General features: G+C 40.7%; 2 protein-coding genes across 2 annotated transcripts in view; one reads left to right on the top strand and one right to left on the bottom strand.

Annotated features, from left to right (window-relative positions):
* Positions 1-179: 179 nt before the first annotated feature.
* On the bottom strand, positions 180-16,197 carry prpf6 (PRP6 pre-mRNA processing factor 6 homolog). The gene is made up of 25 exons (XM_079678934.1): positions 15,923-16,197; positions 15,160-15,319; positions 14,883-15,001; positions 14,682-14,760; positions 14,146-14,322; positions 13,697-13,810; positions 12,532-12,626; positions 12,281-12,437; positions 11,863-12,025; positions 11,097-11,215; positions 10,748-10,966; positions 8,985-9,107; positions 8,752-8,873; positions 8,463-8,601; positions 8,207-8,326; positions 7,239-7,415; positions 6,962-7,095; positions 6,720-6,811; positions 4,681-4,795; positions 4,390-4,516; positions 2,034-4,137; positions 1,611-1,745; positions 1,308-1,364; positions 930-1,070; positions 180-652 (listed from the first exon to the last, which is right to left on the bottom strand). Exons 1-21 carry the CDS (start codon positions 16,105-16,107, stop codon positions 3,985-3,987), a joined length of 2,889 nt encoding a protein of 962 aa, XP_079535060.1. The 5' UTR covers positions 16,108-16,197; the 3' UTR covers positions 180-652; positions 930-1,070; positions 1,308-1,364; positions 1,611-1,745; positions 2,034-3,984.
* Positions 16,198-25,808: 9,611 nt separating this feature from the next.
* The window catches only part of LOC307037815 (sterile alpha motif domain-containing protein 10-like), a 55,163-nt gene continuing 53,328 nt past the window's right edge, over positions 25,809-27,643 (top strand). Inside the window, exon 1 of the mRNA XM_079678958.1 lies at positions 25,809-26,127. Within this exon, the coding sequence (XP_079535084.1) occupies positions 26,115-26,127 (13 nt within the window). The 5' untranslated portion in view covers positions 25,809-26,114. The remainder of the gene's footprint in view (positions 26,128-27,643) is intronic.

The following is a 27,643-nucleotide window of genomic DNA, read 5'->3' as shown; positions in this document are numbered from 1 at the left end:
GTATGATGATATGATTATTGCAATGATTACAAATAGTAGGCTATCTGTGGCTAAGTGTGACATAAAGTATTGTTTTATTTATTTTTAATCAATTCATTTATAACTTTGTTAATTATTTTATTATTATTTGTAGGAAGAAAATGCAGAAAATCACAGTACCACGACTTCATACGAGAAGAGACATTTAAAAAAGTTCCATTTATTATGTTTCTACATGACAGAAGAACATGTCATGGGTACATATGGCTTACAAAGACAAAAATGGTTGTTACATCTTGAGAGGCTAAGAAAAATACATTATACATACATTTTCTACAAGTATTTGAAAGCATGGTGGATATTTAATAGCTTATCTGTGGTTACTATAAAACTGTTCAAAAATAAAAACATTGAGAACTTGACAACAGTGTACATTCATGATATTGCATTCAAAGAACAATGTGTTATTGGCAAGGTAAAATCCTCAGTTTGATGTGGTGATGTTTATATAATCCACCTTAAAGTAGCACAGTAAGATTTTCTAATGTGAGGGCATGGAGACAATAAGTTTTTGCCAACATGTGATCAGCGCATTTAGAACTTTGATGAACCTGATTCTCCTTCTCTTCTTTCCTCGTATTTTCTTGACAGCTGAACAGGAGACTTTCTTCCCCTGAAAGAATATACAAAGCAAAGTATTTCTCTTTTTATCCAGGTATCTGTATTGATACTGTTCCTCTCACATTATTAAGGATGCTTGTGTTGTCTTGTATAGACCCGGCCATGAGCAAACATTTCCCAAGCCCTATCTATTTCTTATTTGATGTGAAAGAGAGGAGGGTTGGTGGGGTGTATCTGTCTGTTATGTGCTGTGCAGTTTTGTTTGACTTTTTACTTTTGACTTTATTTATTGATGGACATATTAATTCAATACAAACACAATGACCAACCAGATCATCAGGGCTGCAGTTTTGACTGATGAGCTGCTCCATGCTCTTCACTGGCCTTTCCAGGTCAGACGTCAACTTGCCGCTTGTCTGACACCTCATCTGATGTGACAAACTATAGATGGAAACCAGAATGCGATGTGCCTGCAATAGTAGTCCAGAGAACAAACTAAATAAAACAGCTTTTCACAATTCCAATTTATCTAAATAAATTAGCATACTTGATAACACATGTAAGTAATGCTTTATTGTGTTCCTTGAGATATTCTTCTCTTTAGTCGGAGTAATCCAGGTCACAGGTTATTGCAAAACCCAAGACAAATAGCCTCATGTTTACCCTGTCCATGGTGCTGAAAGAACACATGCTGACTTGCCATTTACCTTTCCTGAGGGACAGGGGTCCCTCCCTTTGGAGGTATTAATTGAACCAGTCGAATTCTGCAAAACAATATGAACATGGATTAATTCAAAAGTGAAGCAAAAAGTGGAACGCTGCAGTCTATCACAGGATAATCACACGTCGCTTCCACATGTTTAATTACTGTATCAGCTGACTAGAACAAACTGACATCTAAACCAATGTTAGAAGGACGAATCTTTATTATTTTTTAAAAACTTTGTCAGTCACATAACACTCACATCATCGCATACACACATCCAAAAGTTGCATCAATGTCCTCATACCAGATTCTGCAGCTCAACGAAGATGAATTCTCTGTAGGAAACCAGGATCTCCCTGTAGTTACATCTACGTTTCCCACAAGCGTCGACCAATAAAAGAACCACCACGACATTACGGAGTAAAGTTCCAGTCAAACACTATAAAAGAGAAATTGGTATTGTACATATTATGAAACAAAACAGTCGAACAATAAATCTTCAATTGGATCCCGCTCAGACCCACACTGCGCCACAGCTTCACATGCGTTAAAGCATCTGTCGGTTGCCAAGCGTTTCCTCCACATACCATAATTTCACCTAAATAAAGTCCAATTTGAAGTAGAGCTCTATACATTCAATCTATTGTTAGCGGCGCAACTTTGGAAAGTGTTCTACACCCGCACATCTGGTGCGTATTTACGCAACAGATGTCAAAACCGTACTTACCATTTATCATGTTAGACTGCAGAATCCTCAAACAAGCAAAGGCATATCGTTCAGTAGCATGGCGAAACAACGAATTAATCCTGATCCGGCCGAGCTCATTGTCTTTTATCAGTATTGTGTTATACTTCCTCAGGTGGATAGGTTAACGCGATAGCAGGTAGACTTCCGATGTGGTGCTCCGATGTTTCCAGCATCATCAAAGCCCCTGCTGCTAAAACATTTCCCCGTCATGGATTGCTGACGCTGGGTTTAGAATTTCACCTAACTCCAGTCCCATCAAGTCGAAGACAACCTCTGTAATAAATCACTTGCCTTTATCCTTTCGATTTCGTTGGTAAGACATTATGCCTTGAAGGATTGGTGTTAAAAGTGTGCACTTCGGTGCGTGATTCTATCCAAAATGCCCTTTAGTCAAACATGTTTACATTGTGTGCGCGAAGAGGGATATAAGCCATGAGATATAGTGAGAACAGAAAACCAGAGTAATAATAAAACGATTCTTATTGGTTATGATGTTGAAACATTTACATAATGCAGTGATACAGACTGATTTCAGCCAAACCAAAAGGTACAAAGTTAAAATAAACCCCATACAGACCGAAATGCTGGCCATTCATGGGAACTGCATGAAAGTTCGAAAAATGTGTGTGAGAAAACACATTTCACTGAGGAACTCTGTTTCTTTGAGGAATGTGCACAATTAGATTTAGCATTCAAATCACAACCATGCATAATAGGACTTGTTCGGGTGAATAAGCTAATTGCGCAATAAACAGTGTAGTTTATGTGATGCCTGCAAAGAATTTAAACACATTTCAAGCAAGCCATGTAGAAAAAGATCAATACTACAACATGTAAGATATCATGTAATAGTCCCTGAAGAGGAGTTTATATACAAATACTAAACAGAGTCAAATTTGGACATGGAAATAACTTCCTCAAAACAAGATGTTATGATATTTTCTTTTAGCAAACAAGTGTTGACAACAACAACTATCCCCCGATACATAGAGTTCATTCACAACATACTGTAAAGGTGGATTCAATCAATATGTGTTTTGTATATTTCACCTTGGCAGTGCCTATTTAAGCTCTGTGGTTTTCCAGGTTTTTGTTATAATTACCACAACTGAAATTAGAATTACAACACTAATCAGCAGAACAACAGCCTAATGTCAACGTGAAAACAAATCAACATATTCATCCTCAACTGATCGCCTCCAGCTTTAACTATAGAGCTACACATGAATGAATTAAGTCACCACCTCAGTAGAGTGAGTATGTTTTCCTTAGTTATTAAAATATAACTGTCGCCTGGGTGATCCACCAGGTGCAGCTTTATGGCAGTGTTGCAAGGAAAGGTGAACTGCTGTAACTGGGCTTGTCTTTGCCAAAAGGCCTATGGGAGAGTGGAACAAAGTGGAAGAAGGTTCTATGGTCTAATGAGGCTACATTTAAACTCTTTGACCGCCATCCTGAACTTTGGAGAAATTGTACTTCCCAGCAGGCAAATAACGCAAATACAAAGCTTACGTTACACAGGAATGGCTTAAAAACAGAATGTTTCCTGGATGTCAGAGTCCTGACCTAAGTCTGTCTGAAGACTAGAAAACTGCTGTCTACTGAGAATCCTGCGATACCTGAAAAAACAGAACTAAAAAAAAAAAGAAGGTGGTTGACTAATGTTGCTGATATCTATTCACTTGAAAAGGGATTCAATTGTTACTTTGTTTTCACTTAGAAATCAATCATCATTCTCTTTATAAGTCTACAAACTGTAATCCTGTTCCTGAAAAGGGTTTGTGGTATGTGTGAATCCTTTGTATCGGCTACAGATTGGTAAATCCTGGTAGAGAACACTAGTCCAAAATAATAGTTGAGCATGCCCAAATCTGTTGCCTTCCAGACTGGTGACTCTTCTCGGGCATTTTCAGTCCAAAAGTCCTCTTCCTCAGAATGTGTTTTTGATTTTGCCGGCTACCCCCGCTAAGATCTCTCCTGTCTTCTTCTGCCAGTTCAGGACGTGTTTGGACTCGGCACACCACAGCTCTCCATGACGGGGCTCCGCATTCTCACAGCGCTTTCGCACCTCTTCCTGCTGTTCCTGGTGACCGCACAACAAGTCATGTTAGATACCATTAACACATGCATGCCCTCAGGAACCACATGATACAATGAGACCATTATCTGTCCAGTGCGGTCTTGCTCCTTGTTCATTGATAAACTAATCTACATTAACTGAACTTGCATCAGACTGCAGGATGTGTTTATCATTCTCCATCAAGTGAACCATGTGAGCTTGACACCAACAAAGTGGCTTTATTAAGATAATGTAAGACAATAATAAGATCCTTACCTCCGTGCCATGCTGCAGCTCAAACTTGTAGAAGAGAGCCCAAGCATCTCCCAGGTCAGGCTCGATCTTCACTGTCCTCAGGAACCACTCTCTGGCTTTGGTGATCTTACGCTCACTCCAAAACAACCTAAAATGGTTGCAAAGGCATTCAATTGAATACAAATTCAAGCATCATGCCTAAAATGGTGAAGACTGGAATGTTAAAAAAAACTGCAGAGAAAGGGAAAGTATTATATAATTAAAAATAAAAGCAGAGATATTACTGAAAAAGAGAGGAAAACAGTGACATACTTGGCAACAGCTAGCAAGACGTGGGGATCATGTTCACACTTCTTTAAAGCATCCACACTCTTGGTCTTCCTCTGGGGCCTGGCCTCCAAAAACACTGCCTCAGCCCACAGGATGCCTGCAGAGGGAAATGGGTCGAAACAGAATCTCTGAGATGATGGAAACAGATTTACAACTAGTAGTTGCTGTTTCTGAAAGAGTTCAGTTCAATAATTGCTAGGGTTTATGTAGATCAGAGTTTCCGCTAGAATCTTTATTTGCCGGTCAACATGTCCGTTAAAGTTTACATTTTCCGGACAAAATGAGAAAAAGTGCCGGTCAAACGTCTTCTTTGTTATTTATTGAGCTTTAAAACAAACTGATAACGGATATTAGACAAACTAATTCTAGTAGATTAACTACATTATTCAAAAGTGTACAGTAACAAGGGAATAATAAACGGAGCCTCTCTTTTCCTCCCTCTCTCTCCTGACAGCCCGTCCAACCCAGTCTCACAAAAAACGTGTAATAGCTACGTTGGTCGACAGGGCAAAACGTAGTATATTCACAAATAACCCACTCAAGACGTGACACGGATACAATATTTTGTAAAAAAAAAGGAGCTCAAATCATCTTCGTAATATCTATCAAACTATAGATCCTACACATCCACTGGACGTAGATTTTAAAAGTACAATATAAACTTCTCGCTAGAAATGTGAGATCAACTCAGTGAAAGCACCAGCTGCTGACCAATCAGAGCTCAGTATGCAGAGTTTAAAGCCATATTACAGGAAAAAGGAAATACAGCTTGAACTGCCGTATGCAGGGAAGACGCCGACGTGTCGCACCTATCATTCATATCACATCACATCAAATCATCGATCACATCATCGATCATATAATATCATAATAGGCGTTATATCATATAATTCCAGTCAGCTTCTCGAGCCGTATCTGGCCGTGCAACACTTAGTATCACATACTGTATGCAGAAGTATTATTTTACTAGCTAGTTCTGGCTAATGATATGACTGCCTGCTTATCAAAGGACACCAAACAATAAGCGTTGCTTAGCAACGGGGTGTGGCGGCAAAGTATAGCGCAGCATTATGCATTTGTTTACATGAGGGGTCAAAATGTCCCCTTCAGGAGGATAAATCTCTTTCTCCACATTAAATGTTAGACATAAGTGGCGCAACTGATGCGGTAATGCGCTAAGGGGACTTATTTTGACCGGAGAAGTTTAGTTTTACCGGTCTTCAGCATATTTTACCGGTCAAAGTCCGGTAATTACCGGCTAACGGAAACTCTGATGTAGATATTGTGGGGGAAACTTCTGTAGCAATGGAGAGTCAGGACTCAAAGAGACAGGGTGAGAGTTGGGGCTTTGCTGCCAAACACTGGCGGTTTATTTGGAGCTTCGGCCGGAGAATTCACAAGACATGTCACGGGCCACGATCTGACCACACGGTTGAGATGCCACCATCAATTCTGAAGAACCCTCCTGTAGCTCCAGGTTTTAACTGGTTCAACACTCTTCAAGAGATAGACTAAACAGCTGAGGACACTGAATCACATTTGTTGTCGCTTATGGCTCGGGGTCATCTACACCCCGAGAAGGATGTGTTCCACAACAATAACCATCTCTGACTGACAGTTGCCCGGACACAAACTGGTAACAACAACAAAATGCTAGGGCAGCCCCTCCTTAAGGGAGATAGCATGCTACCCAAGGCTGGGCATCTGCGTCAGAGGGCAAAAGGTAAACATCTATGGAAATGATTCCCTGACAGATATAGCATTTCCCCATCAGGTGGATGTTACAGGTATAATAAAATAAAGTGTTTTGAGGTCATATAAAAAGGTAAACATTAGCTTGGCTTGAAAAAACTTGATTGGAAAACCATGCCACTCGAAAGAAAAACAAGGTTAATATTGAAAAAAGGACCATAATTTGATGACTTTTTCGAATATGCGTAGCTCTAATAGGACGTCACACAGTAAACCAGGCTGTTTCTGGGAAAAGAAAGTTGACTTTAACAGGAGGAATATCTTCTCACCTGAATTGGGGCACTCCTGCAGGGCTTTGGCCATCAGTGTGTTGGCGATGTTCTTAAGCCCGGCCCTGAACTCCAGCCTGACCGACTCCAACCTGTGTTAAACATTCACATCCTTTTAGTCACAGCTTAACATGTGTTTTGCATTTCTCTTATAATTTAGTTTGTTGACATTGACATCAGACAGAGTCCTGCTTTTGCCTTTTAAATGGATGACCGCATTGCTCTGTTGTGTATTTTCTCACCACAGCTCGGGGCTCTGGGAGTTCTTGAGTCGGGCCTTCTCCAGGATGGCCCTGGCTCTGGTCAGCTGTCCGACTCGCTCTTCCAGGCGAGACAGCAGCCACCACAGGCCGCTCGAGTGGGGACACTTTTTCAACTACAGGGACAGAAAAAGGGTTATAGGGGAAATCACACATTTTCATCGAAACACATGATCAAAGATTTCATATCTCTATCGTTTAGTTATTATTATTATTATTACAGTTAAACAAACTCTTCCAGACACTGCCCCCTCCTCACCCCTTGGTTGTAGGCCTCTCTGGCCTTATCCATGTTTTCTCCCTGCTCTTCTATCTGCCCTCTCATCATCCACAGTTTAGGGAAGTCCTCGTAGTGTTTCAGGGCCTCGGTGCACAGCTCCTGAGCAGCGTCTATGTTCCCCAACACCCACTCCAACTTCACCGACTTCATAAACACCTGGAGAGAAATTAAATATACAAACACATGATTTCTTTAGACGGAAGATATGTCCACAAAAGTAATTCCTCTTTTAAATGTCCCATGGAATTGTCATGTACCTGCCATACATTAACACTGTTAAAAAATAGCCCCCATAATGCAACACAAATACTTTACCAACTTTGACCTGTATCTAATACTGTCATCCTATGGCATAGCTGGAATGCTGCATCATTAACACAAAGAAGGTGTCTTTCCTGACAGAACAATCTATACCCAAGATTAAAGTGGGCTCGCTTCGTAGTACCAGACAGCAAATACAAAAATAGATAAATAAAAGAAGAGCTTGACAAGTGTAGTGCACCACTGACAGCATCCGCCAACATGTGGTGCTAATTGTTTTGAGGTGTAGTAACCTGGCAAGCCTGAGCCTGAGAAAGACAGCTTATGTGTTGAATATATCTCAAACAATGCACTATTAATGTTCTGTTAATAATTGATCTTATGATAGAGTCAAATGAAATAACCGTGTAAATACACATGAAATCTTTCCCCCTGTACAAACAGTCAAGAATGGCAATAAGGAAGGTCATTTCATTATTTGGATGACAACTCTTTTCAGTCTGTTTAATCCAACATAACCCAAATGAAAGGAAAGGTTATGAAAACAGTGATATATAACGTAATGTGGAGAAAATTCTAAATCTTTAGCCATCAAGTCTGTGACTACTTGCAGATTTCTACATGATCCTCATGAGGGTTTAAAAAAGGAAAATCTCTCTTTTCCACTTTCTGACTGACACACTTACCCTTGCTGTCGGGGCACTGCTGCGGGCCTTAGCTAGAAGTCGACGGGCTCTTTCATACTCGTTATTCTCAGACTCCAGCTTGACAGCAGCCAGCCAGATCTCTTCACTGTTTGGGTTCGCCTGGAGAGGAAAAGAAAAAGGAGAAACGACAAAGAGCACGAGTGTAAGAGGGGGAGTGACAGGAAAGGGAAAACAGAGAAAGACACATGTTGTCAGGACTACCACGTGAACAAGTCCTAGTTTGCATCGTAGTCACCTGGAAAGCCAGAGCGAGAATACTTCTGGCAGCAGGAACATCCTCAGCCAGCCACTTGGACTTGGCTCCCATCAGCCACAGCACCTCTGCTTTGGGACAGTGAGCCACGGCTCTTTGGAGCAGGGCCTCCAGGGACTCCCTGAGAGATGCAGAGATTTGGAAGAGCGATGGGGGGGAGGAGCACAGTGGCGCATAAAAGGGAGGAGAGAAAAACAGAATGTTAAAGACGGACCCTTCATAAAACAAACAAACCATAAAAGTCAGATTTTTAGAAACCAAAGCTTGTCACCTGGTGCCGTTATTTTTCTCAAAGTAGGCAGCTCTAAGCCACACGCTCTTTTTACTGGGGAACACCTGCAGAGCGTGGGCATAGATGGCTCTGGCACACTCCAGTGCTCCATGGGAAACACACTGAAACATAACAGAAGGGCATCTCAGTTAAGTTGAACCCCGACAGAGAAATGAGTGAATCACCCCTCAGTTATCAGTGGATAAGTTTTGCTTGAGTAGTTCAGTTCTCACGCTATCGGCATCTTCCATCCAGGTGTGTTTGCGATCTTCCTCCTCAATGCCAATCCCTATGACGTCTCTTATCACGGCCTGGCAGGTAGCCACGCTGCCTGCTTTGTCACACTCCTCTGCATCCTGCAAAAAGAGGAGGAGAGAAATCAAGATTGTGGGTGGTATGTGGAAGGGGAATTCAAGAGTTAAGGGATACACACCTGAAATATTAGAGAATATTGGTCAGTAACCAAAAACCCCAAAATAAACCTAGAGTATAGCCATGTTGATGACCTACAGTTTATAGATAGAGGTCTTCTCTGCACAGAGGATTCTTATGGAGCATTTCCACTGCAGGGCCTCGCACGGCTTAGTACGGTATGGTTAGGCCTCGGTAGGCCAGGGTCACTTTATGCTGCGTTTCCATTACAGTTTAGGAACTGGGGTAGTAACTATAGTAACGCAGTGTAGGCGGAGCCGTGACGTCACCATCAATGCGAAACACAAAACCAACATCAGCCGTTAGCTGTTAGCCCTCAGAGCTCACAGCTCCTCATGTCTGTTCAGAAACTAGACAAAAGTTAAACAAGTACAAACCACATACTGTCTGTGTCATGGCGAATACAGTCGCTGGTTTATTTATGTCTGTATAGGCCGTTGTTGTGAGTGTGGACGGTCGGAGCATATACAACGTTAGCTTAGCCGGTCTCCATTCAGAAAACACTCATTTTAAAAGGTTTTTCTCCTGCCGTCTGTCTGCAGACTTGCCAAAGCATTAATTCATGGTTTTTACTAACCGGTATCAGTATGTTGTTACTTCGGCATCATTTTGAAACGTGCATTACAATTAAATCACGGTCAAATATGTTCATCTTGTTGTAGTTGTAGCCCCCTTGCCAGCGATTCTCTCTAGTTTAGCATATTCAGCCCGGGAAGAACCTGGATTTTGGAGAGCCAGAAAAACTGCGAAACAGTACCCGTTAGCCGGAACTACCCCTAGTGGAAACGCAACAAAAAACGGTCCGGGTTTGGCACGGCACGCTTAAACCGTGCTACGCGCTGCAGTGGAAATGCGCCATTATAAGCAGAACAAAGGACTAGTTAGGGTTCTTACACAAAGGGATCCTTTTAAGAAGTGCCAAATCCTGCCATTTTAAAAGATCATCTGTTCTTGCAGCTGCGATGAGTGTACTGGCATTTGGCCCTGATGAACCTGCCACAATAACCGCGTACTTTGCCGGAGGTATAAAAATCTAGGTGGTGAAGGACAATAATCAAATAAAAAAGCATTGTGGAAAGTAATTGCAATAAATGCCTATGATTGCAAAACAGCTGTGAACTGTACTTAACTAAATGTCCGTCACCGTGCTGGCTTGTGTTCTGTTGCACCCAGGTGAAATAGCTGAGGGCCGCTTTTCTAAACTATTCTGGCATGCGATCAAAGCTGGAAGAATTTACTTATAAAACCTAGAGGCTCAAAGGCACAATCATTATTTTTTTCCCTTTTTGATCTAGATGAAAAATATCAATGTGGTTTCATCTGAAACTCACGATTGAAATGAAGGGATATACCCCAGCAAACATTACTGATGAATTAGTTACACAATAACTACAAAAGAATTGGTTTTGAAAGACCTTGATATTGACAATGTTGCCTTTTGGTTTATGAAATTGTACTATTTATTTAGTGGCGGGACTTTCCCTCTAACATTACCAGCTGCAGAAAAAACAATCTCTGTCTCTCTCTATGATGTCAACGTAACCTTAAAGTGTCAGGAACCCACCTGTATCCACTGCTCTCTGTTGATCTCCACACCGTTGGCACGTAGAGAAGTGATGGCCCTGTCGATGATCTTTTCTACCATCTGAACGTTGTCATTGGCCTCCTCCAGCTTGGCAGCAGTGATCCAGATGTGGCGATCGGTGGGGATGTTCTCTCGAGCTTTGTTCAGGACACGACGTGCGTTCTCGTACGTCTCTAAACGGGCCAGGGCCAGCCAGAGCTAAACGGGACAGACATGAATAATTACATGTGGAAGTAGGTGCAATGGCTCAAGTGTTGCATTGCAATTGATGGCATTCTGTTAGTCATATGCAGTGGTTCATGTTGGACACATATTGAACCACGGGTACCTCCACACTAGTAGGGCAACACTCCACAGCTCTGCTGAGCATGATCCTGGCATCCTCTGGTTCCTCCAGCTCCACAGCGGTCTTCCACAGTCGAACTGACTTGGACACATTCTCAAGAGCTACATACAAAATAAAAAAACACAATTGTTAAGTAATTTACGTTATTCTGAGTGATTGAGAGTATGATTGATCACACTTATGTAAGCACATCATTTACAGTGCCAAAAAGGAAATGGAGACACTTAAGATGTCAGTGGACATACTGAAGCAATACAAACAAACACCAAACATTATTTTTGGCAGTAGTGGTAAAGTTCAATAGTATCCGAGTGGAAGGCAGACTGTTGTGTATGTAACAGAGAAAAAGTAGAGCAGAGGCAACTGGACATGTAGAGGCAGCTCTTCCAAAGAGGAAGCTCCACATCCATCTCTGTCAGTGGGGTATGCTGTTGGGAAATATCAATGTGTGTGGGTGTGTGTGTGTGCACGTTCATGTATTCATGTTAGGGCATTAACACCATGGTTCAAGTGGGGTGTCTGGTCTTGATGAGAAGCCAGAACTGCAGCTGCCATATGAAACCTTTTATGCAAATCAGGGGAATTGTTATGTATTCAAGCCCTGTGGAGGCACATCAACGTCTCCTCATAGAAACATAACAGCAACATGCCGTGCCAAGATATCAACTTCCGAAAACAATGTGAGCATGTGGTATTTCAAACCCTGTTATATATGTTAGTTTTATTTGATGTTATCATGGAGACTTACCCTTCCTGAGGACGCGTTTCTTCGCCCTCATGTCTGTCTCCAGCTCTGCAGCTCTGATGTAGATGCGGACGGACTGCGGCAGGTGGCGGACAGCCTGGGCCACCACGGCTTTAGCTGTGTCGCCGGGTTGGAGTCTGGCGGCCTCGAGCCACACATCTTCACTCTAATGGGCAAAGAGAACCGCTTACATCAATAAGGTCGAAAAAAAACAACAACTGCATCACATATGGACAGTACCGCTTTGATTTTATAGGTTTCATTCTTCTAAACATGACTGTGTAACAACAACAAGAGATACCTAACACATCACTACATTTGACCCAATCTATGGTCTAGTAGAGCTTCTGACACGTTGGGTGTTTGCCTATGGGCTCAGGCCTTTAATAGTTTTGATATACTTGTGTCTACCATCTTTTACCTTAGGACACATCTCTGTGCCTTTCATGATCAGGTTTCTGGCCACCTGCAGTTTACCCGTCACCTCCTCCAGCCTGGCAGAGGCGATCCAGGCAGGCGGGTGATGAGGATTGGTCTCCCTCACTGATTTCAATAGCAGACGAGCCTTTTTGATGTCACTGGACAGGAGAACCAAACATAGAACCATCAGGCAAACCCACAACTTATTAACACAAATACAGGAGCTCTATTGTATTGCCGGTGTGTCTCTACCTGATGTCTCCCCCATGTGTGGGGATCATGGAGTTAAGATCAGTCAGGTAACCCTTAGGATCCACCACTGTCTGGCCACTCACTGAGTCAGATACCTAATGATTGATCAAATGCAGTGATAGGTAAGAGAAACAGCAAATATTGTGTATTGACAGAATCTAAAAGTATAATTTAGACCCTCCAGAAAAACGCGATTCTGCGATCGCAGAATTTACCGCATAATCAGCAAAATGGCGCAGATTTTTAAAAGCACGCATATTTATCAAAAGGCCGCATAATCCCCGCATTTTTCCACACAAAGTTGAGGGAAAAAAAGTTGGCTCGTCTTGACGTGACGTCATCAGCTCGCGCATCACAGAATGTAAACAACACTGTATAGAGTGAACGTGTGGAGCTCACACGATAGAGAAAACACCAAGATGAAAAAATCTAATCCATCTCATTTACCGACGAACATTTCTACTAAAGACCGGGCAAAAAGTGGGGGGAAACTATTCTGCACCCCGTGCAGCTGTGTGTTGGAGCATAAGAGAAAATCGACGGTGACGACCCACTTTGATTCATTCAAACATTCGAAAATGCTTTCTGCTGCTGCGGACAAGAAAGCCAAACAACTCACGTTCACGTAGGCATCAACCTCCAAAACCCTTTCGAGGGCTACAAGAAACTAAGTGAGTATAGCCTATAAGATTGAAGCTGGTCAGATAACGAACGAGTAAATGAAAACAGAATGAGGCAGAGAAGTGTGTGTGTGTGTGTGTGTGTGTGTGTGTGTGTGTGTGTGTGTGTGTGTGTGTGTGTGTGTGTGTGTGTGTGTGTGTGTGTGTGTGTGTGTGTGTGTGTGTGTGTGTGTGTGTGTGAGATTAAAATAGCCCAATTGCTTTTACAATAAATAAACATTGAATGTGTTTAATTGAATAGTAAAGGGGTTTAACATTAGTGGCAGGTTGTGCATGAGAGAGAATAAATAAGACAGCCCAATATTAAAAAATTGTTATTCTTTTTCCCCGCATATTTCGCAACTTTCCGCATATTTCGCAATTTCACCGCATAAAATCACATAAAAACCCTGCATGTTTAATCGCATAATAAAGGATTTTTGCCCGCGTTTTTCTGGAGGGTCTAATAATTGATAGAATACAGGTAAAGGAAGATCATAAGTTACCTGGCTGAGCCTCATATCCATAAGTGTGTTCCTGGCCTGACCGATTTTCCTCATGTCCAGCTCTCCTGTCCCGGGTGTCATGCTTCCCGGGTAGGGCGTGTTCAGACCTGCCAGCTAGTGGAGAATGGGAACAATGTCAATTAAGAAAAAAAGGATTCCCTCTGTGTATAGCATTCTTTTTTACACTTTTGAAATAAAGAGTGTGTAAAGCATGTGTCTTTACAGTTAAATGTGTTTTTTCTTACTCCTTCTCCACTATTAAAATATATATATTTCTAAAATAATTCTCAATCACTGAGTCTACTGAGATTTCATAACAGCATAAAAAACTTCTGTTTTCTTTAGATAAATCCTGACTCCTGCTGGTGCAGGCTGAAACTACATTATGTAGTTAGTAATATGTTATATGCAGATGCCTGCAGGATGTGGATGAGTGTTTGTATACTGACCCCTTGCAGAGGGTCAACTGTGGTATGCTTGTCTCCAGTCTGCAGATGTTTGGAGAAAAAGCTGTCGGGGACAGGGGTGAGTTTCTCATTTCGGGGATTTCTCTGGCGCTTATTCCTGGCATCTCCCACCTCAGGGATGCTCAGCCACTCCTCCTCTGACATCCCTGACAACTTTCTCTGTGAAGAAGTGGAAAATAGCAAATGATGAGGGATGAAATAGAGTAGCTAATTAACGTGGAATGTCAGCAACAGGGCTGAACACCAAGTAGACTTATTCATAGTTGGGTCAACAGAAAAGCACTGGCCATTATTTTGATAATTGATTTATCCTTAAACTGCTTTTCTGTGTAAAATGTAAAGACAATGTTTCCTTTTAACAAAGTGATGGCAGCATACTGCTGTTGTCTCCAGTTAAATTGCTGTTCATAGTTTGGTAAACATGTGATTATCGAACGAAAAGGAAAACATTTCCTCAAAATCATTAGAGACAGGTGTAAGAAGAGGACAGTATAGGATAATTGTATGTAATCATATACCTTAAGATCTGAAAACTGCTGCTGGATTTTGGGTCGTTCCATACGGTATTTCTCGATTTCGTCCTTTTCCCTCAGCTCCCTGAAAATAAAAAAGGAAAGCATTCAAGATGTCATTCACATGATGCAACAAGTGCACAGGATTTCAAACATACTATATAACCCCTAAAACTCAGGTGAAAAATTGACAGATTTTTTACTAACCTTCTTTCTTTGCGTCTCTCATCCATCCTCTTGTCCAGTGCCGCATATATAGCATCTGCTTCTTCATCATCCTTCTCATAGGGCCCACTGGAGAACAAGCTACCAGCGTATCCGTTAAACTAAAAGAAAAAAAAACATTATTGTGGTATAAGAATGACCAAAACAATCATAAAAAAGGCAGTTAATGTCTGGTCAACTTTAAATATTGAGTGATTGGATTAATTATTAACATATAAACATCAAATAACAGTCAGATATGTGAAAAGCACCAAAGCACCTCATCGTAGTTTGTGTCGTTCAGATCTTCTTCATCCTCCTCTTTCTTTTTCATTTGGTCCCCAACCGTCCTCTTCCCTGGAGCTGCATGTCGGTCATCCACTGGATCGTTTGCATCACGAGCAGGACCGATATCAGATCGGGTGGTGAAACCAGTTGCGCTTAAGAGGAGCAATTAAAACAAACTTTATTTAGACAAATTAACATGGGCACACTTGTGATAATCATGCGCAGGATTAACCGTAAAACATAACCAGCTGGTATGGGTTGCTTCACAAGTTTATCTGTGCTGTCTTAGTGACGTATTCTAGCTTTTGATGATTGACTCATGCTGTCTTGTCACTTAAGCCAGAAATATACTAATAGTTTTGGGACAAGCATTGGTTTTTCACTTTCAATTGATTTCGCAGAAAGTTGTCGGCAGGCTGTGCGGGGTCAAAAATAAATATAAACGTTTAATACCTAAAGTTCCTGGCACATTTTACTTTGGTTTAAAAGGCATTACAGCAAGAAGGACATTAAAACAATGCATCTAATGCGAGCTCATATCTTCATTAATTTAACTAACGTTAACTACTATTATGTGCGTATACATATCTAATGCATATTGTTGCAATGTTTTTACACCCAAACTCAGTTGACAATCATATGAATACGCAAAACAGTTTGCTTAGCTTTCATTTAACATACATCAACTAACCAACTAGCTACAGAGCTATCAGTTGTTAGCAAGCTAGCTAAGCGTGTTAGCTTCGTTAGCTTACCCTCTGCCCAGACCAGGCACGTAGCCCAGCGGAGCGGGCATCCCCAGAAACGGCTTCTTCTTCTTCCCCATGAGCGGAGAGGCGAGGGGCATCACCGGGAGCCCGCCGCCGGCCCCCGCCGCCCCGGCGCCTCCCGCAGAGGATTTGGAGACAATTTTAGGTCCTTGTTTTGCGGAGCTAGCCATCGTTTTTCCAACGAAGAGCAGGATAACCGCCGGATAAACAACAGTCGCACTTCCGTGAGCAGCAGCCAAAGTTTCCTTAGAGTGTTTGTAACAGCGCCCCCACAGACAGGAGGGTTTCTGTTAAATATCTCATGATATTCATTTAGTTCAAAATTGTTCGCGTGGATTCACAGTATGCGTGGATTATGTAACGTGCTTATTCCCCATGCCTCGCCGTGTAACTGTGTGATTAAACGTGTTTCATTAGGTTATTAATTATGTTTTAAACGAATATAATGTGTAATCTGAAGCCACAGGAGGGCGCCACATTCTGAAGAATAATACAAATAATAGATTATAATATCTGTATCGTCCAACAGGGTGGCAATTTATTACTAGACACCTAAAAACCAGAAAGACAGATAGTAAAAACAAACATAGACAATGTCATATTACACATTATAATACATTAAACCAGTTAGTGCCTACATCTACTCAGCCCCTATGTTGAGTTAGGAATACTATGGTGACTTTCTATTCATGTGATATTGATTATATTTCTCTTTTATTTTAATATTCTTGCAATTCCTCTTCTTAAGCCATTAATAGAGACTTTAAAAGGAATAGGCTTTTGTATAGGCCTGGTAATTATTTTCAATTGAGTAATCACCATAATATGGTCTCTGTGCATTTTATGAGACTATTTAATTTACTCCCCTGACACAGTGTCATAACCCCAATCATGGCATATGACACAGCTGGCATTTGTTTGAATAAACAATCTGGCCTTGAAGGTTGCCGAATTTAAATGAACCTTCAAATTCTTCATAAAAGCAGAGCTTCAACATGGCTCCTGCATGTAAAAACACATCTAATCCACTGTAAAACCATTCTTAATTCAACCTTAACTGAAGCATGCTCTGGTACTCAGAAATAGTAGTTAATAAAACATTGAAGTCCGGCCATATGTTAAAGAGGATATTTAGATTTCATGGTTTCAGCTGATTTTAAAGTAATTCTGACATGTTAATGTGTTAGAGCGATAACTTGCCTTGCTTTATGAGTGAAAAATATCCATGTTGGAGAGTCTATATTCAAACATGAAACAAGAGACTGCAATGTAGGTAATTAAATCCTAACATGACATTTCTAGTTTTCACCCCTTGAGATGGAGTGAGGCCATACATCAATTAGTTTAAATCACGTTTAACTTCACCCATCCACTGTCTTATCCCCAGGCCAGGCTCTAACATTTCTCTTCATTTACATTGCCTGGAGGGCAGACATTATTTCACTCCTGGAAGAAGGACGTTGATGATGAAAATGGACTGTCAGACACATTAGAAGACATATAGCTCACACAGTCGAGGACCAATTGCAACATGGAGCGCAACTCAAGCCTTGATTTCATCACTAACACACAGCCTCTTTTACTTTGCTGTGATTATTTGAGTTGAATGATCTATTTAATCACATCTAGAAATAATGTGCTGCTTGTATTCACATCAGATGGTTTATACAATAAGGGAAAGATTGTGAACAAAACCACAGATTACATGTCTGTGTGCTGGGCATCACGCTGACCCATGGATGAGTGATCCAGGTCAGTCTCATCAGTGATAAATAAATCATTAGTAATACTGGCCAATATTAACAATGAGAACATCTTTCAGAGCCTGGTCCAATTCAGTCCCCTGTTTCATTTGCACAAGAATGGGTTCATTTATCTCTGCTGTGGCTCATTTATATAACCACAATTTCACACCCAAATGGCTTGGATAGGAGTACCTGACATCTTGTATTTTGTCAACAAAAGTGTGTCTCAATGAGCATTGAGACATTCAGCAGTTATTCATCAACCTCCAACACACAAAGATGCACACACACACACACACACACACACACACACACACACACACACACACACACACACACACACACACACACACACACGCACACGCACACACACATGAGAGAGACACACACACACACACACACACACACACACACACACACACACACACACACACACACACACACACACACACATTACATCTGCAATTGTGGTGGCAGTGTCCTAAGAAGATAGCTGCTCATGATTTGATATCTGTATGGGGCCTGTAAAGGCTGACTGACTAACTGTGGTCCTTCCAAAAATCGTACTATAATCATCCCTTTGATGTGCTGCCATAATACATTTGGCAAAGCTTCCTGTCAATGCAGCTGTGAGCTGGAAACAGAGGGCAGAATAGAGACATTCTGATAACATATTTTTATAGTTCACCTGCATCGTAGTCAACTTGGTGTCATGTCTCACAAGGGCTGTTGTCAGTGAGGATAAGTGGTTTACAGTGTGTGTTACATCTGTTTTGCACTGAAATGAAAGAGTTGTTCAACATATGTTTTCAAAATAAATGCAGGTGATGTTAATAGACAGTGGGTTTAAAGTAGTTTAGTATTTAGAGTATTTGGCATGTGTTGCATGTTTTTAGCTTGTAATCTGTCTGTATATTAAATGAACTCTCTCCAATCTAGATGTTTTTAAAAAGTAAATAGGTAATGTTTAATGTCTGGGCCCCCTATTCTCTTCGTATAGCTTATCCAGGTGTTCCATTATATCTCCATTAGCTCTTATGATTGTACTTGTATATGGCAGCTAATTTTGATGTTTATTTATTATTCTAAAGGAAAATAAAACGTTTTAATAAGAATAATTGTCTTGTCTTGGATGAAACTATTAGTGTGGTTTATCTATGGGAGCAAAGCTAAAAGACAATTATATGTATTTTTTTCAACTTTAATCTTCACAGAATTGCATTTTTGATTGATTTATATTCATAAAGTCATATCCCTTATTTAGTGAATAATACTTTAATTATAGCCGGGATACTGTGTATATGATAGTGTGTCTATTTCCGTGCAAGCATATAATAATCTGCATGATTCTGCATGTTTAGCCATTCATGTCTGTGCTAGTTTGCATGGATGCATGGCACCATTTACTCTGCCTATTTAGTGTATATGACACGGGATGGAGGGGAGGACCACTGGACTATCTGTCCTATCTGTTGCAGCAGATGTCCATAGTGTGATGATAAATAGATGTAGCAGCCTACAGGAAGATACAGAGAATTAAAAGATGGAATAGCAAATAACACCATGTCCCATTGATGATACACTGATTGAAAGAAAGCTGCAATTTGCAAGAAAAGAGGACAGGACGAGATGTGTGGAGATGACAGGTTTATTGATATACTTTCATGCATCACTTACAAACACACTCACACAAAGAAACACATACACATCATTCATACTGCCTGAGCTGCAATGTGAGTTCATTTTGGCTCATTATATCAACAATACAATGAGAATGAAGCAGAGAAATTGGAAAATAAGACATGGACATCATCATTTTTCACTATTACACACATATGCTAAACTCAATTACTGTCTTTTAGTTGAAAGCAGTCTATGTGCAAAAATCCATTTTGTACATGAAGAAAGTCCTGAGAGGATTAATGGTTTATTTAGCTCTTATTACTGACAACGTATTATTGTGAAACAAAGAGAACTGTCCTTGGGAAAGGACAACGGTAAATTGCTATTAGGGCCTTCTTTTAGTGATGGCCAACCAGAGTCGTCATGGGCAACAGATTCTCAAATGGAATTTCATTGATCCACTAAGCTTAGTGCAACAACAAAGCTTTGAATGAGGACAGTCCAGTAATTAGTCTAGAGCAGGATGTAAGACTGTACAGAGGAGAAAAAGATGGTTGATTGTGTGTTTTGAATACTAATACATTGACAAATGTGACGTTGTGGGTCATTCATATTGGGTATGATTAGGCCAATTTTCATGCAAAATAGTCCTGTCCTTAAACAGTAACCTTGAATCAGAAGGAGAAGACTCGCAGAGAGTTAGGGAGACACATAGCAGCATTTAACTCACAGTGATGAGGAATGCGTGATGTATTTCTTCAGATCCGAAGCACATACTTTACATGCCACTGGATGTCACAGCACCCTCCTGCTGCCATGTTACTTTTCCCCTTGTAAGCACTCATTTTCACTCAGTTGGAGAGAACACATAAAGGCAAGTAAATTACCATTCGACTGGTCTTATAAGAGGTTTTCATATATTCCACATTAAATGCCTGACAGCTAACATTATCTGAAGTAGAGGTGATTTGTTTCCTCGATGGCTGAATTAGATCATTGACTGGATCAGTTCTCCTGACCTGTTGTAAGAGTGACACTGCTATTAAGAATGGTTATTTAGACAGAGTGAATACAACCATGATGCATTACCTATTCCTTCTGACCCTGTACTTTCTGAGAGATCACTCTTTGCTTGAGTTGTTTGGAAAGGTATATGGACAGCAAAACACAGATTCATCGAGGGGAAAGGGACTAAAAGCGACAGAAGAGATGAGAGGGGTTTTAGAAGAAGAATGGAGAGAGAAAAAGAGAAAGAGAGACTGAGCAATCCTGCCATTACTCATAAGTATGAAGCTTGAATTAACCTGGAATTCTCTCCAATCACAATCATCCCTGGAGATTCCGCACAAAGGGATATTTTTGTGTATGGAAAAGAAAATAAATCAGGCAGCGTATTCTTGTCAGAAATCTGTCTTTGTATTGTCTTAATTCAGCCGAGGTAAAGAGCACATTTTTGATATTTTGTTCACATTCTCAGTGCTTTGCATTCAATGAATTGCTCCCTTGTGAGGATAAAACCAGGCATTGTGAGGAAGATAATAAAATGCACAAAGACTAAGAGGTTGAATTATTTATATTTATGTATTCAGAAGCATTATAAAGAGTTGTTTTGCATTAATTAAGACTATTTCTGATTAATCTAAATGCACCAAAAGCAGTTAATTTAAGTAAAGGCATCGTTAAAGTGTCCAAGAACCGAGTCCCTTCTACAGAAACTTTATAAAGTAAAAATTCTAGCAAAGGAAAGATGCATCAACTTGTATTAAAGCAACCTTACTTAAAAGAAACAATCTCTGGAGAAAGACAAGAGTGACCTCCAAGGGCATTGACTTTCAAAAGACGAGACTCGAGATGAGAAGGGATGAGGACTGATTGTGCAATTGTTGCCTTTCTTTTCTTTTTCACTTGCAGGGACTGTTATTATCATTAGCTTTGGTTTTCACAAAGCCTTTCTTTTTAGGTTTCGCCTCTGCTTGCTCTGACTACATCTCTTTTCTCAGTCTGTTTGATTTAAAATCCCAAAATGTTCATCCAGTCCAGCTTCCAAATACATCCACACGGTTTGAGATAGAGGTGGCTTAAAATTGCAGTTCGTCATAGTAAGTTGTTGGGACAAGCTGACAGAACATCTTCCCTACTGTTTAATTGTGTTGAAGTATGATGACGACCAAGTTCCTAACATATGATTCACATAATTGTCATACTCATCAAACCATTCGGTGCCCTCTTGTGCCCTGCTGATGGGGGCATTGTCGTACTGAGAGAGATCACTTATCAGGCTAGAAATGTTTCATTGTTTAATTAACATAATGACTCGGAATAAATGTGTATTGATTTGCAGCGACATTTCCCATCAGAGAAGACAAGAATGGACCCAAAGCAGGGAGAAAATATTCCCCCACAGCACAACAGGGATACTGCTTAGGCATGTGTCTGAATGTCACACACCATCATAGGATGTGAATGCCTTTTCCTATCTACATCTGTCATTTTTACGTATTACATTTCTTTATTTTGTGCCGATCTGTATAAAGAAACATCATGTTTTTAGCTCTATTACTCTATTTATCTAATTGTGACACATAAGCACACAATAACACTCTTCAAGCAACTCTTTCTGTGCCACATTATCAAAGGAATCAATGACATTCAGCCAAAGGCTCAGGATGGCATTTTGCCTTGTTCAGTAAAGACTTTGATTCACAGGGGGAGGGGGGGGGGGGGGGGGGGGGGGGGGAAGGCACTGTGTAAGAAAACACAGATGTGCCTAAAGATGTTCCCAAACCATAGCGTGGGTGTGTGTGTGTGTGTGTGTGTGTGTGTGTGTGTGTGTGTCAGCGAGAGTGTTTGTAGCACAGCTCAGCTTCAGACCCTATCTTATATTGTGGACTTTTACATAACAGTGAGGTCACCCTAAGGGAGTGAGTGGAATGTGAATCGACTCCCTTTCCCACCTTTCTCTCCATACACGTGCACACACACCCATAAGCACAAATACATCACACACACATTCACACATTAAGGGTGTAGAGCAGGAGGCAAGAGGTGATGATCAGCGGCTGGCTAAAGGAATATATCTCTCAATAGGTTCTGTCGTCCTTTGCGCCACATCCTGAATAAATCCAGAGAGGGGACACGGCTTTTTCAAAGGAGACTTCTCTTCAATATGCGCACGGAAGTACGGAAAACTCTCCCAGGTCTCTGATTAGGAAAACAGCTCAGGGCCACAACTTAACACTATAAAGTGGATTCCTCTCTATCATCTGCACTCATCTCGGTGGAGTAAATAGCTTCCTGTGGGAATTCATTAGATTGCTTTCACTTCCACCTGAAAGAGCCTTCCCTTTCAGATCAGATTAAGAGCAGGCAGCAGAGAACGCTTATGTTCTATTGAAATACAACCTCTTTGAATCTGAGAATTGAGATGCTCCCAAGGTTAGCCTTTTCTCAACTGCTCTTTTCTTTCCATTTTTTCTGTCCTATTTGGAACCATTATATCTCACTGCCAACTCAGTGACAGCCATTCACCATGACACCAGCTTTGGCAAGGATGATGCCACACTCCAGTATCAATAGCTTCTCTATGTCTCTTGAGAAAGTGCCTTCTTTCTCTCTACCTCTCCAGACAGAGCCAGAGCCCAGGCCCTAGACACCCCTATTTCATCCTTTTATTATATCTCTGTTCAAACATACAGTTTATTTTTCATCCTACAGCTGTTTTCCAAAGTGTGAAGCTGTTTGAATGTGTGAGTATTTCTCTATGCATGTGTGTAACACCGTCACAGCAAAGAGTTAAGGCCTCTTGGCACAAGCAGAACAGGCCATATGTGATGGCATAACACTGACAATAAAGGTGTAATGGCATCATCTGTTAGTAACAGGGTGTAATGTATAGCCTGTATAGAGACACCAACACTTACTGAGTTCCCATTATTCTTCCCTTTGCACAATTGCTTATCAACAAGAAATGATGCTTCAACTGAACTCTCAACTACAGGGTAAAGAATACATAAAATACACTAACACTTCCCATTCCCTTGAGCTACTATTCCCTCATGTTTATCTGTGCCGTGCCACACAACACTACAAACACTCATTTTCACTCGAGTATTTTCTTTTCTTCTGCCACCTGTCACCTAATAGACCGATTTTGTGTAAGTCAAATCCCTTGATCTTTGCAGCTCACAGACTATTTATTATTCACTGCACTGACCATCCTCTAAATTAAAGATAAGATTTGTCTACTCCATTTTTTACAGGACAAAATGGCCTTACAGGCACGCAGTAGCACACTTCTAAATTAAGTCATGTGTTTGAGAGCATGAGTGAATGCGTACAAATGTGTCTGTGGATTAGTGTGTGTCTACAAACGTGTGTGTGTTGAGGATATACAGTAAGTGCAAGAGTGTGTAGCATGTCCTCTTTGTGCATATAGTGAGTAGTGCTTCGGTCCAAGTGAGCATGTGTTCTAGTTGAGCCCTGATGGACCAGCTAGTCCTTTGTTCCTTGTTGTTCACCCTTTGATGCTCTAGTGCCTGGACCCTGGGGATGGCCCTCATCTTCCAACACAGACTGATGGACGTTCTTGAAGTCTTTCAGGACAGATTGTTTCTGTTCTACACTAAAAAGCACCGGCATAGAGCAGTCTGCTTGCCTCAGAACGGCACTAGAATCAATTAGCGAGGTATGCTGTGAGATTATATTGACAAAGAAGCGTTCACAACTTGTTCCCAAATTCTCAGCTTTGAAGTGAAGCTCTTCAGTTTGACGGGCAAATAGCAGCTGACGTGGGTGTCTGCTAAGGGACAGCTGTTTTTAGGATTTTCTGCAAGCATCTAGTGGAACTCCTTCATTCTGTTTCTAGGTTTGTGCAAAGATCACATGTTTGCAGAGATGGTAGCCCACACATGCTCTTGACGTTTCAATGAGGCTCATATCCTTAAAAGGGGCACAATTGAAAGACAAACATCTCTGTTGATTCATCATAAAGTAATATTAGACATGTAAAAGTAGCTGCACAATGTTGTTTAAAGCGTTCTAAAGTCTGGGAAGATAACCCTAATGTCAAATTATTGACAGAAAGCCAGCTCTGCATACAGAGGATGTGGATTTCGAAAGATGATTTGATAACCAAAGTCAGGCTAATTATAGTTATGATAGATAGCATTATGGGAAATGTATACATCTTTCATCTGAACCAAACAGGGTTAGGTAAAGGGTGGTTAATATATTTTAGATTTATATTCGGTGTTTGTGTTTTGGTATTTGATGTCAAACAGGTATGACTATAGCACCCCTGTTTGTAACTACATTTCTGTCTCTCCTGCCTCATTACTTATGAATTTGAACACTCCTAAGGTCAGTCTAGCATGAAGGATCTAGCCGTTTTGAAGCTCCACAACTCAGATCTGCTTCCTGATGTTGAAAATGTCATATGATTGTATTTTTTTTAATATTTATATTATTCAATCTGTAATTTGCTCCAATTTGATTGAAGCACAATACTACATTTCAATATGTCCGAAACTGGAGGATATTTTCATACGAAATTCCGAAATCAGCTTAGCGCTTGTCTGAAAGTTTGACTGAAAGTAAACACTAAGAACTGCATAGTAGCTTATCCATATTGTCAACATGCTGACTGATTCACTTGCTGTATTCATGAATGCATGGTTTGTTTATGTCAGAGGAAGGCTCACTTTTGTTTTTGTTTGTTTGCCTACAGAGAGATTGGTTGAAGGCAAGATGAGGGTTTGTGTCTGCAAGTTTGCAACCTGCACACATAAAAGGACAAGGTGCACACTGTGCTCTTTTCATTGCTGCCACTATACAATAAAGGGAGACATATAGAGAGATTCCTCTTTGACTAGTTTCTGTGTTTACTATCAGTCAGACCCTGAGGCAAGTATTTCATATCCTCTGTTAAAGGTTTTTTAAGAGAAAACTAGGAAGCTTTGCTCCTTGCCCTCACCAGAGACCTCCAGAACAGAAGCGTTGTGCAAAGCTTTATCTTGGCCATTATAAAGGACAACAAGGATATACACCCAACTTGCCATCATCTAAGTGTAAGCACCATCTCAAATGCTGTGGTAGTTTTATCGGTGGACAAACTTTTTTCAGCTCAGTCACTATACAGGAATATCACACCAAAATGTAATCCTTTTTGTATGTTGCAAAGTGTATGGTGCCGCTCACAACTTAAACTGATATTATGGTTGTTTGTGTCAGTGTTGAGTGTCTCTCTATTATTATGATATTGGGGTTAAAATATTACACTTTTCTGCAACATTGTCAGTGATAAAAAAGATCTCACATGTATCCCATCCTATTTGTGCTATGATGGGGAGTGTGTTTATATTTGTGTGTGTATGTGAGTGTGTGTGAGAGAGAGAGAGAGAGAGAGAGAGAGAGAGAGAGAGAGAGAGAGAGAGAGAGAGAGAGAGAGAGAGAGAGAGAGAGAGAGAGTATCCACTAACAGCTTATCTCGGGGCGTAATGACCTTTTGTCTCCCGCGGTCAGGTACACGGAGAGGGGGGCGGGGACTCAGGAGGAGCCGCTTCATATCGGACTGGTCCCGGTGTCCCGGACAACAAATGGCCGTGAACCGACATATAGGGAGAGTGTGATTCTTTTTTCTGCTCTCTTTTTTCTATATACGACTACAGTGTAAGCCGTCTCCATGCCTACGTAGAAAGGTACGAGGGGGCAATAAGCGCTCTTTATTTTCACACTCAGAACATTTTATCCATCCGGCAGAAGAATGGGAGAGCCCTGTTGACACCACGGAGAGATACACGCTGAGACCGAGCATGGCTGTGGACGGTAAGAGCGCTGTGTTTCTCTAAAGCATGCAAGCACCATAGTGTTCATTCAGGGATATAATATTGAGTCCATAGTTATGCTACATTACAGTACTTTGTGTTTGACAGGGACATGTGCTTATTCTGAAATGTTCGGATACGGTAGTTGGAGTTATTCTTTATCGAAAGCACAACTGTACTCAACAATAAATCAAACTGCACAATACATTTGTAATTTCCTGGATTTTTTGAATAACTTTGCCAGTCTTGACCAAAAAAAATCCTCAAATCTCTGACTGAATTACAGATGTCGTCAATTCAAAGTGTGACTCCACTATTTATCTACAATGTCAATATGAATTTGACTCTAACATGTGTTATTGATGATTGCAGTCACAATGTCTCTACATAAAAGTGTTTCTATGATGTAGATGTTTTAGAATTGTTTAATTTTCAATGCAGTTAAATAGCTAATAAATTATTTGGTGTTGTGCAAAGGTAACTATTGCACCCGACACTCTATATCTGTGGGCCAGCACCTGCCTCTAACCATAACCTGGATAAATTATAGCTCAGGTATACAACAATGAGGCAGCATGCTTTGTTTTTCATTCTTTTGTTTCACGAATAATGGAGAAAAAATGCTGCAGATGTGATCTCTCTCACAAAAATTAGGACTAACTCATGGTTATAACAGTCGATCTTTCCTACAACTACATTCTCGTCACACTTATCAATGTGTATTTTTGTTCTATTGAATGACAGAAAAAAAGTGGAACATTGCCATCAAACACGTCTGAAGACTAAGACGCAGGAGAGCATATTTTGTTTGACTATCAGTACAAAACTCAATTATCATAATGTAATTATTTCACAAAACTGAGAAAATCAGCAAATTGTCACATTTGAGAAGCTGGAAACAACAAATGTTTAGTAATTTGCTTAAGACATTACAGCAACTATTTAGATTATTAAAATAGTTGCTAATTCAAATGTTCTCAATTGATCCATGACTTATTGTGCTATTTTGCATACCAAGCAAACCCCACATTTCTGAAGGAACATGTTTATATTGAACAACAACATTTACTCAAGAGATCACATTCATACAGCCTAAAACAAATGTCTCTTTTCAGGCTTCTGAGATGTCTTGCCCAGTTTTCCAGCTCCAGGGACAAAGCTGAATAGCCGTATATAAAAAAGCTATTAGAGTATTTTTGGATTGTTTGTACCATTGTTGTTGTTGTTGTTGTTGTCCTGTCCCTTTAGCATTCCTGAGCTTGGCTTGCAGGTGTTCGCTCCGGGCTAACTAACTTAATTGAAGCCTAATCAGAGGCTCTCTCTGCTCAAGGGCAATAACGCTTGTGAGAGCTTCAGTGTAGTGCCAATGCCAAGTATGTTTTCCATCTTTCCCCTGTCTACCCAAGCAGGTTAGCTATTCATTAGCATGACTGGAGGTTGGACACTCAGTCAGATATGCATATATGCCAGTGACACATTGTGCTATCTATAATTAATCCATCATTTACTTAAGCATC

This window comes from Notothenia rossii, assembly GCF_949606895.1.
Source record: "Notothenia rossii genome assembly, chromosome: 4".
Lineage (NCBI taxonomy): Eukaryota > Metazoa > Chordata > Actinopteri > Perciformes > Nototheniidae > Notothenia > Notothenia rossii.
The sequence above is the reverse complement of the archived record's forward strand: the minus strand, read 5'-3'. Positions and strand labels throughout refer to the sequence as shown.